At 37.3% G+C, this 12,337-nt stretch overlaps 1 protein-coding gene across 2 annotated transcripts in view; it reads right to left on the reverse strand.

Moving 5' to 3' along the window:
• Dock1 (dedicator of cytokinesis 1) overlaps window positions 1–12,337 on the reverse strand; it is a 530,482-nt gene that overhangs the window by 398,951 nt on the left and 119,194 nt on the right. For both annotated transcript variants that reach the window (XM_004838739.4, XM_004838738.4), the window contains exon 22: window positions 12,105–12,239. In XM_004838739.4, the coding sequence (XP_004838796.2) occupies window positions 12,105–12,239 (135 nt within the window). The remainder of the gene's footprint in view (window positions 1–12,104; window positions 12,240–12,337) is intronic.

Raw genomic sequence — 12,337 nt, forward strand, 5'->3', positions numbered from 1 at the left:
AAGTTTGATCCCCATGACCAAAAAAAAAAAAGAAATTCATAGACTGAAACTAAGAGGATGAAAAACAGTTCTCCACACGACAGGAACCCGGAAGAAAGCAGGGGTAGCAATCTTATTTGCAGACAAAGTAGATTTCAAACCAAAACTAATTAAGACAAACAAAAATGGTCACCACATCCTTGTAAAGGGAACAATCCAAGAGGAAGAGATGACAATCATCAATATATATGCACCAAATACGAATGCCCCCAACTATACAAAACAAATATTAATGGACATGAAAAACAAAATAAGCTCTAATACAAGTGTAGTGGGGGACCTCGAGACCCCACTATCAAAAATACAGATCATCTAGACAAAAAAATCAACAACGAAATTCTAGAACTGAACCAAGCTATTGAACAAATTAACATATTAGATGTTTACACAGTGTTCCACTCCACAAAATCAGAATATACATTCTTTCTGGCTACACATGGGTCATTCGCCAAAACAGAACACATGTTAGCTCATAGGATGTGTTTAAATAAATATGAAAGAACTGAAGTTACCCCCTGTATATTATCAGACCAGAGTGTAATAAAATTGGAGATCAATAGCATAAGAAACCACAAAACCCCAACAAACACATGGAAATTGAATAACACTCTCCTGAACAAGCAATGGGTCACAGAGGAAATTAAAGAAGACATCACACAGTTTCAACAAGTAAATGATAATGTCAGTACAACATACAGGAATCTATGGGACATAATGAAAGCAGTTCTATGTGGGTAATTCATAGCAGTGAATGCCCATATTAGGAAAGCAGAGAGAGCTCAAAAAAACAACCTAATGCTGAACCTCAAGCTCCTAGAAAAGGAGCATGACAAACCCAAAGCTAGTACAGGAGAGGAAATTACAAAGATCAGAGCAGAAATAAATGCAATGGAGAATAAGAGAAAGATAAAAATAATTAATGAACCAAACAGTTTTTCAAAAGAATAAAATCGATAAACTTTTAGCCAACCTTATCTATAAAAGGAAAGAAAATTCTCAAATCCATGCAATTAAGAAAGAAAAAGGTGAAGTCAGAACAGATCCAGTAGAAACCCAGAGGATCATCAATAACTATTTCAACAACCTGTACTCTAATAAAATGGAAAACACAGAAGAAATGGACAGATTGCTAGATACATACAAAGTTAAATGAAAGAAGATATAAAAATTCTAAACACCCCAATTACACTGAGTGAAATTGAAAATGTAATAAAAAATTTACCAACCAAAAAAACCCAGGTCCTGATGGCATCACTGCTGAATTCTACAAGACATTTAGAAAAGAACTATCGGTATTACTCTTCAAACTCATTAATGAAATTGAAAGGCAAGCAATACTTCCAAATTCATTCCTGGAAGCAAGTGTTACTTTGATTTCAAAACCAGGGAAAGACCCAACCCAAAAAGAGAACTACAGGCCAATCTCCCTAATGAACCTAGATGCAAAATTCCTCAACAAGATACTGGCAATCAGAATACAGAGGGTCATCAAGAAGATCATACACCCTGACCAAGACGGATTTATCCCAGGGATGCAAGGATGGTTCAACATATGTAAATCAATAAATGTAATACACTATGTTAACAGAGCCAAGGAAAAAAATCATATGATCATCTGATGCAGAAAAAGCATTTCATAAAATCCAACACCCATTCATGATAAAAACCCTACAAAATATTGGAACAGAAGGTCTTTATCTCAACCTGATTAAGGCTATCTATGAAAAACCAACAGCCAACATCACACTAAATGGTCAATAACTGAAAACTTTCATGCTAAAATCAGGAACAAGACAAGGATGCCCACTATTACCACTCCTGGTCAATACAATTCTGGAAACATTAGCCACATCAATTAGAAAAGAGAAAGAAATAAAAGGAATAAAGATAGGAAAGGAAGAGGTTAAACTGTCATTATTTGCTATAATAGGATACTTTACATAGAAGACCAAAAAACTCAGCCAAGAGACTTCTCGACTTAATCGACAGTCAGTAGACTACCTGGATACAAGGTCAACACTCAAAAAACAATAGCCTTCTTGTACACAAATAACAGACTCACTGAGAGAGAAATTAGGGAAACAATTCCTTTCACAATAGCATTTCCCAAAAAAGAAGTATCTAGGAATCAATCTAACAAGGGAAGCAAAAGACCTCTACACTGAAAACTACAGTACTCTGAAAAAAGAGATTGAAGAGGATATAAGAAAATGGAAAGACATCCCTTGTTCCTGGATATGAAGAAACAATATAGTGAAAATGGCCATACTTCCAAAACTGGTACACAGATTTAATGGAATTCCGATTGAAATTTCAATAATATATTTCACAGAACTAGAGAAAACAATCCAAAAATTCATTTGGAACCAGAAGAGGCCTAGAATAGCAAAAGCAATTCTAGGCAACAGAGACATGGCTGGGGTTATCACAATCCCCAACTTCAAACTATACTACAAAGCTACTGTGATTAAAAACTGCATGGTACTGGCAAAGAAACAGACCTGAGGATCAGTGGAATAGATTAGAAGATGCAGAAACAACTCCAGACATATTCAGCCACCTCATCTTTCACAAAGGAGCCAACTATCCTCACTGGAGGAAAGATAGCCTCTTTAATAAATGGTGTTGGAAAAACTGGATTTCAACCTGCCAAAGATTAAAACTAGACCTATATCTAGCACCATGCACTTAACTAAGATCAAAATGGATTAAAGATCTAAATATTAAGACAGAAACACTAAAGTTGCTGGAAGTTAAGTTAGGTAGAACTCTTGAAGACATTGGCATAGGAAAAGACTTTATGAACAAACCTCAGTATCATGGAAACTAGCACAAAGAATCAACAACTGGGATCTCATCTTATTAGAAAGCTTCTGCACTGCAAGAGAAACCACCAACACAGCTAAGAGACAACCTACAATATGGGAAAAAAATTTTAGCAGCTGTTCCTCAGACAAAGGACTACTATCCTGAATACATAAAGAACTGAAAAAAAATCAGACCCCCCAAATACAAAGACCCAATTCAAAAATGGGCATCTGAAATGAACAGACATTTCTCAGACAAAGAAGTAAAAGCAGCAAATAAACATATGAAAAAATTTTCAACATCACTGGTCATTGGGAGAGATGCAGATGAAAACAACACGGAGATTCCACCTCACCCCACAAAGAATGGCTGCTATGAAGAAATCAACCAATAACAAATGTTGGCCGGGTTGTGGGGAGAAAGGAACCCTTCTCCACTGTTGGTCGGAGTACAGATTGGTGCAACCACTGTGGAAATCAGTATGGAGATACCTCAAAAGAACTAGGACTAGAGGTCCCATTTGATCCAGGTATTCCCCTGCTGGGTATCTTCCCAAAAGAATTAGAAGAATCATATCACAGTGATATATGTGCACGCATGTTTATAGTGGCACAGTTTGTAATACCTAAAGCTTGGAAACGGCCCAAGTGCCCATCAACTGGAAAATGAATAAAGAAGATGTGGTTTTTTTATAAAATGGAGTACTACTCAGCCATAAAGAATGAGAAACTAGAGACATTTATAGCTACATGGATGCATATTGAGGCCATACTCTTAAGCGAAATAAATAAGACACACATGTATAAATACTGAATAGTTTCTCTGGTGTGAGAACTGATAGTATAAATAAGGATTAAAATGATTAAAATGAATAACTGATAATTTGAAATAGGAAGAAAAGGTCCACATGGGGTAAGGGAAGTGGGAGGGGAAGAGGAAAGGAAAGAAGGGAAAGGAAAAATTATGAGAAAAGGAAAAAATGGAAACAAAGTCTTTGTAAATCGAGAAGGGTGGAAGAGGTGAAGGGAGGACAGGGAATGGCAAAAAAATAAGAACCAAGATACATCATGTACAGGTACAAGCACCCAATGATAAATGTAAATGTAAACGTATTGTATACCTTAAATGTATCAATAAAAGAATTTAAGGAAGATGATAAAAGGATTCTTTAATGTAAAATTAACAATTCTGTCCAAAAACAGAATGGTTGTATTATTCCAAAATGAAATGAAGGAAGGAAGGAAGGGGGCTGGAGATTTAGCTCAGTGGCGCCTGCATTGCAAGCCGAAGGACCCCGAAAAAAAAAAAAGGAAGGAAGGGAGGGAAAGAAAGAGAGAGAGAGAGAGAGAACAGAAAGGTAACTAACGGAAAACTGAAGATTTAAGGGAGTTACAGAGTTCTCTCTGAGCAAGTTGTAAGAAATTTTCAAAAGCTGACTTTTAAAAGGAAATTTATTGCTGACTGTATTGACAAATCGTGATGAACTGTCTACAAATTCTGAGCCGGGCACAGTGGTGAAGGCCTGTAGTCCCAGTATTTGGGCGATTGAGACAGGAGGATCACCATGAGTTCAAGGACAGCCTAGGCTATTGAGTTCAAGACCACCCTGAACTACACGGCAAGACCCTGTCTCAAAAAATCTACAGGAAAAGAAATAACAAATAAATATATATATACACACATATATATAGGATTTTCTAAATATTGAACATTAGCACCCTGATATAAAACCAGATTCTAATTTTCTATATTTAAAGTAACAACTCTCTCTTAAAATATCACTCTTCTCTCAGAAAAATTTGCAAAAACTCGCTGAGGCAACAAAGATTGCATTTTATCAGGACAACCTCTTATGCTTCCTTTAGGTTTTAGTTTGAGATTTTTTTTTAATGTACTTGTTTTAAAGTCTCCCAAGTTGTCACTTTGTTACTGGTTAAATCTGGCCTATAACTATGACTAAATGAATCACTGTTATTTTCCAGTAATGTTTTGATATATATTTAGTAACTATTCTAAATGCTCCAATGTTACACAAAATTTATAAAAGCCAGTGGTCCATGCTGTCATGATTGTCAGTTTAAAATGCTGAGATAAAAATAAATTTTCTGGTCAATTGCTAAACCCTCATCAAAATTTTAACCATGGCTATTGTGTATCTTTTCTCATCTATAGTTTTGATTCTTCTCTAAACTATCTGCAACCATGGCCATAAATAAAGGACTGTAGTACTCTAAATTACAATTTTCTGATAAAATTAAGCTTATTTTACAAAACTGCTTTTTTTTTTTACTATCTTTGGTAAAAATTAGTATGACTATAAAGGAGGGGATGACATTTCTTGGTTAAAGTTATTATACAAACTGTATTTGTTTTGCTCTTGTTGGTTCTGTTTTACATTTTCCTTTTTAAATGTTGTACCTGTAGTACTTGAATATTCTGCTGAACCATAATTCCTAATAAAATAATCTGGCCCTACACCCTCAGGTAGTATATCTACAGCTCAGGCAGAATCAAACTTAACAATGGACTCCAGGTAAATTTTGCCTGAGACTCATTCTTCCTTCTAAACCTCTTTGTTCCTCAAATGTGACTAAAATGGTTTAACACTGACTCAGAGTCAACAATCACATCTACCTCCAAAGTGAGACCAGGCCAAGGCAGGAGACGGAGTGGGAGACATCCTGCCTTTAGGCTCACAAGAGACAAGGTGCCTTCTTGCTCTTGGAAACTACAATGGCGTCCTGCTCTCACCATATTTTCTTAACATCTTGACTTTAGCCTAAAAAGTAAGGTCCTACCATTGCCATCTTTCCTTAATATGTGGGCATACAAGCCTAAAAATATGTTCCTGCCATTAGCACACTTTCTTGACCTTGGAGCATATATTCTAACTGCTTCAGAAAAACTGAGGGTAAGTCCATGGTAATTATTATTATCGCCTTATTATTAGTTATTATAATTATTACCATTGCAGTTCTCACCTCTTTCCTATCATGGAAGACAGGCTGATTTGGTCTAGGCCCAAAAAAGGTCAAAAACGCCCAATCCTGATTTGAGTGGAGACTCTCAATTAATAGGACAAAGTTCAGTTTGTTGCCACACCCCAATTTCTATGAAAATCAAAGAAAATCCAACCCTAAAACACTGTTGTTAGCATCTCTGGCTCTTTCCACCCTCACTTCTTCGAGTGAAGAAGTGCCACCTCTGAACTCTGCCTGTTTAAAACCTTCCCAAGTACACATTAACCTCATACCTAAAATAGACTGGGGCTAGTCTGAGTCAAAGTCACTCCTGACTTTTCTCATTGGCCCATTCCCACGATAAGTGTGCTTCATTTCATACATCTCCACCTTTCTTACAACTTCTATGTCCTGCTCAATTTTTTGTTCAGAACACAAAGAACCTGGATATAGGGTGAGATCAAGACACTTCTCCGGAAACAAAATCAGCAACAGAGAAAAGTTCCTTTTAGCAATGAAAAAAATCAAATCATAACTACTGGATGGCTTATCAATATTTTCAGAGGAAAAAAAATCTTAAAAAGGGAGAAGGTGGAAGGAATGTGAAAACTGTCAAAAGTCAAAATGTAGTTGCAGTGTTAGCCCTACAGAAACTACAAAGCCAGGAGGTTGTGAAGGAAAGGTTCTTGCACATGAATGTATGACAGTGACTGTCACAAAAGACTCTGCCAGGACCCCAAGCTTGCACATGGGCCAACACTGTACAAAAGGTACTTGTACCAGGATATGTGCCTAATAACTACTATATGTTCAACCTCCAGTGGGTATTATTCTTGTCTAATTACCAAGGATTACTATTTCAAATGTCTGTGTAATCCTCCTGATTTTCATCCTTAAGCAGCTTCCCTTGCCTCAACCTTATAAAAATACCTACACTACTTTAATATAATGTGCATGTCCCCATTGAAATACTCTCCTATTCTTAACGCAATACTATTCTCAAATTAATATTATTACTTCTGGGAGACAAGGCTGTGATGTTTTTTTATTTAGGTGAACAAACTAAATACATTTCTTTTTTTTGGGTACCGGGGATCAAACTTGGGTCTTTGGGCAGCAAAACCACTGAGCTAAATCCCCGGCCCGCAAATACATTTCTTAATTACATTATATGTACATGAATGAAAAAAGTATTGTCAGAATGAATAAATAAAAATACAGGTATATGATGCTTAGAAGAGGCACATCTTAGATACAAAATAAAATAACGAAAAAGGTATTCCTTGCAAATACTAATCAAAATGAAGCAGGAGGCTAGAGCATGGCAAAGCATCTGGGCAACTGGATCTGCCAATCACGGAGACCTGTCAAGCACAGCCAGAATACACACGCAGAACAATATCCAAGCCCTGCATAGGATGGCCTGGATCTGTTGCAAAATGGGAGTATAAAAGACAAGAGCCATTGGCCTTGTGTCCACTGTCTTCTTTCTTTAGCAGAGAGTGAGTGACCTGCTCTGCATGTAGGGCATATTTTCTTTTTCTTCAAAACATTTCTTCTCTCGTTTTCTCCCTACTGTTACCTTTAATAAATGTTAAACCTCTACATTCTCCTATTGTATTATCCAATTCTTTGAACAGGACAACAAGAGCCTGAAAGGGACCCATGGGCACTCTAGCATCTGGTCAACTTTTCGTATCAAGAGTAAATCCACAAGAAGGACAAAACAATTATAAATCCTTAGGCCTATAAGAACACTGTTTAATAATCCATAAAGCATAGTTAATCTTTAATAAACAAATTTCTACCAAGAACCTCTTAAGGATAAAAATATAATAATCAGTTTTTCTGCAGCCAACTAACATGTTTACAACATGTAACTGGTTAGCCTTTTGCATAAATCTCTTTAAAGCGTCTTGCTGTGATGAAAGATCACTGAAGAAGTCTGGAATCATACCTCTTGTTTTTAATCAAACAAGAAAAAGAGGAAGAGTCACTTGTTTGACCTACTTTAAGGTAGAAAGGGAAGAACTAAGAGACTTACTGATAAATAGATGAATAAAACCTCCTCATTCCTTGCTTTATTGTAAATAAGTATTTATTAACAAGGAATGACAGTATCTTTGCCTTTTAACTGCCTTCTACTTTGTGGCCCAGAGAATGATTAAAAAAGTCAGATCTGCATAACTTATTCAGGATCAATAACTAATTATTCACAAAGCTAACACCAGATGACAGGGAAAAACTCTACAAAACACAGAAAAGAGAGAAGCCAAAAGACACCTAGATTTAGTTGTATGATTCAGGAGTTCTGATGCATGATGTGTCTGTTTTCTGGCATTCTAGCTAATGCGATCTGCCTACACAGAAAACACATAAACAAAAACTAGCGGAGAAGAGCCCCTGGCTGCCAGGAATCTTAATGGTGGGTTCCCTACTAACTACTGTTTTGGGCCACAGCTTCTAAACTGCTGTTCTCATTTCAAGACAAAATGAACCTTCTAAAAAAACAAAAAGTATGGAATTGTATAGCAAGAAAGATATAGCAAGATGACTATGATCAGCTTCAGTATCTTCATCTCCCGAGTTTCACCTCTTTGTTCTTTGGAAGAATAATTACTGTCAATTATCCTAGAATTTAACAAAGCTACTGCATTATATGAAAACACAGCAGACCATTTTGAAAGAAGAAAAATAATACATCTCAAAAGTTTGTTCCAACTGAAAAAGGAAAAACACACTTGTCAATTCCAGCTGTGAGCACAATTGTTTTTCTCCCAAGGTAATAAATATGTTGAAGGTAAGAAAATGAGAGCCCTGTTATGTTTTCTTCCCCACCTCTGAAAACACCCCATGCAAGACCTGCTTAGAGCTTGTTATGATCCAACATTCATTCTAGACATCTGTGTGGGATACCAGGCTGCTGCTTCTTTAAGTAATTTGTTCAGAATAGGAATCTGATTGCCTCTGCAATCAGGTCCTTGATATCACTGTAAATGTCAAGGCAGGACATTGAGGAGTTGGAGTGAGCAGGACAAGGAGAGAAACTAAAAAGAGTTTGGCCCTCTCATCCATGACTTAGTCATGAGTTTTTTCCTTCCAAACAATCAGGACGGCACTAAGACATCTTTTCAACATATTTGAGCCCACAGATTTAAACAGAAGAAGTATTTATCACAGCCACACAGTGTGGCTACAAGTGCATTCTGCATATCAAAAAAGATATATGTCCTTCGTTCGCCTGAAGAATCCTACTAGGCAGCCAACATCCACAGTTAAAGGGGGGGAAAATGAGGTCATGAAACAAAGTCTGGGATAAAATCAGGACTGAAAAACTCATTCTGTATTTATAGAGAAAGGGAAAGAGGAGAGAGGAGAAAAGGAAAAGGAAGGAGGGAAAGTGAGAGGGGAAGAACAACGAGAAAGATCCTAACTGTTAATATCAACATGAGCCCTATGTAGTGGCTAGAAAGGTCAGGGATGCTTAGACAAGGACTATGATTGCTACCCTACAACACCTCCTTGCCTTTTAGACTTTGCTCCTCACAGTTTGTGTCCTGGACAGTCTCAGCTCTTTTGACAAGCAGGTTACCCAAGCAAAGAAATCCAGTTGAGGATCAACCCTGAGCACTTCCAGGGTTATGTGGAAAATTCAGCTGAGTGTTTCACCACAGTCTTACATAATCTGAGTGTCACCCAGAGCTCCAGTGATTTAACATTTAAGAGACACTGGGACAGGAGTCTTGCTAATGAGAAACAAAGGCTCCACTGAGTCTACTTAATAAGGATTTAATAAACTTAAGTGTGTTAGGGAAGGTCTAAGCTCTCAGGCGGCAGACAGCTTGAATTAGAAGTATAAGGAAAAGAATGTTAATTCCGTCCAATGTATATTTTTCCCAGTAACTGCTTTTGTTGGAAACATCCATCAACTCATCTAAAATTCCCTTCCAGCTTCTCCTGTAGCTACAGTAATCATGTGACACAGCTCTGCCAATGAAAGGAGGCCCCTGTGAAGGAGAAGGGCTGACATATCTGCAACCCCTTTGCCTTCCCCTCCCCCACTGGCTAGAGTACAGATGTGATGCCACAAGGGGCAGAAGCCACCTTGGCACTATGAAAGGAGGAAACACTCTAATGATGGTGAAGTATAAAGATAAAAGGAGCTGAGGATGCAAGTACACCATGGGAAAATTTCATGAGATTCAAAATCCTCTGGGCTCCAAATTGATTGCAGGGGAAAAAGAGTGAAACTCATCTGATGAAGCCACATAAATTGGAGTCTTCTGTTGCATGCAGCCAATAATATTCCTAACCGATATAAGACTGATCAAACTAAATAAATTTGTAGAGCATGCTTCTAAGATCTTTTGCCATTTGTATTTTAAAACTGAAAGAGGGAGGCAGAGAAATAATGTGTTGCTGGTCCACCTGGGTGACCTCAATCTTTTCTAAAGCAGCACTGTTATGCAAAAGCCTTAGTACAGTGTTTACTACAACAGAAACACTCTGGTCATCAACAAATATTTGTTTTAATGATGAATCTCTGGACATCCTCAGTGTAATCAGAGAGGAGACAAGCATCATCAAACCCCATCCTCAACATGACATGTATCACAAATTGCACAACATGAAAATTTTTCAAATAAAACATGAAAAAAGCACAGGACAGGACTGCTGCCTTCTTTCAGGTTCAATGTTTCATCCTAGTATAGATTTTTTGGTTTAGAATAATCAAAAATTTAAAATCAATGGGGAAAATACAAAAGCTAGACATGGGGGGGCGGTCAGCAAATTCATTTTCACAGAATTAATGTTATTGAAATAAAATAATACAAAATATGAGAGAACAGCCTCGTTTACTTTGCCCTTTTATAACTAATGAGAAAAATCACTGGTGGCTCAGACTCTAGGAAAAGGAAAGCATATGTCCACACCAAGGGTCGCACCTATCTATAACAGGTAAAATAAACAACCAAGGCTTTGAGATCTTAGTCAAGAATAAAAGCCTGATCCCTTGGGTTTTCAAACACAAAATATGGTAGCACAGAGACTGCTGTTTAAATCATCACCCAGAGTGAACACAAACACATTCAGTGTTCTCACCAGCAGCATGGGATTAGGACCCCAGATCAATGGTGGCTACTACATTGATTGAAACTGCTACTGGGCTATGCATACTCAATAATAGGTCTCTGTGACTTTATTTCTACCATGGTATACTTAACATTGGATGTGAATTCTTTCCCTATCTGCTTGACTCATCTGGACGTGTTTGCTTCTGACAAATGAAAATAAAGTATAAAGGAAATAGGAAAGTACTGATTTGGGTCTACCCTGTTTCAATTCCCAGTTTTCACTGATAATGTGTCATGAGTGCTCTCCAACGGCAAGAAAAGGAGTTCTCTGATTCAGAGGGACATGGGTTCCTGAATCCCACCTTTGAATGTAGAAGCCACTGCAAGAAGTGTATCAACCTGTAAGAATTAACTTATACTGCCAGAGTAGCTCACTCACAAAAAAGCCATCCTACGAAACAAGCATTGACTCCACTCCAATATGCCAGTACTCAAAATAACCCATTTGCATACCTCTGCAATCATAAAGTAAAATATTATGGCCCAAAAGGAAGCCCCTTTATTTTAGCAGCATAGCTCTAATATTATAAATGTCAATATAGAAAATGTCAATATTCTCTATAAAATAATGAAGTCATAAATACTCCAACTTTCTTTAAAGTTCAAAAATAATGCCTAATTTAATACAGATAATATTAAAAATGTCACTAAGCTAAAGCATCTGAGTGTCCTTCTACATGGATACTGTATACAAAAGAATAATTCTCTAGGAATAAAACATTCTGGTTGAAGGAAAGAGAAGGAAGAAGCCCCAGAGTCTTCCCAAGTGAGGCAATTTAACTGGATGTGGACTTTTCATTGTTGTTGCTTGTATCATTTTTGTTTGCTCTTCTGGAGCTTTCTGCTATATAAAGATGTGCTGAAAAGAACTACAAAGTGCTGAGTGGACAGCTGGCCCTATGTGTGAAGCATGATGAATATTTTCAGCAGTGTCTGGCTTGCAAGCACATGTTCAGATCCCAGAACAGCCCATCCTTGTCAGAGCCTCCATTTAGCTGCACAGGAAGCAGTTAAGAGATCCTATGAGCTAACCCTATGCTAGTCTTGCTAAGTATTAGTGCTCCGTCATGCTAGAAAGAAAGGAGGAAGAGCAAGGGGAAGAGAGAAGAGATAAAAGAAGGGGAAGATATGTAGGATGGTCTCAGTCTCTTGGGATACATACTGATTGAACAGTATCCGTGAGCGCACGATGAACTTGAAGATGTACTCTAAAGCTTTCATGGCTTTATACAGCTGCTCATTTATTCCCGGCTTCTCAGCATTGTCCACATAGTTCCTCAGTACTTTTGTCAGTTTCCTAGTCACAATGGAAAGACACATTAATGATACATTCAAAAAAAGGAAACATCTCCACTTTTAACTGATAAAGAAATTCATAAGAGGGTTGATTTTATT

This window comes from Heterocephalus glaber, unplaced genomic scaffold, assembly GCF_053883595.1.
Source record: "Heterocephalus glaber isolate CG9 unplaced genomic scaffold, H.glaber_assembly_v1.0 deba00001497, whole genome shotgun sequence".
Classification (NCBI taxonomy): domain Eukaryota; kingdom Metazoa; phylum Chordata; class Mammalia; order Rodentia; family Bathyergidae; genus Heterocephalus; species Heterocephalus glaber.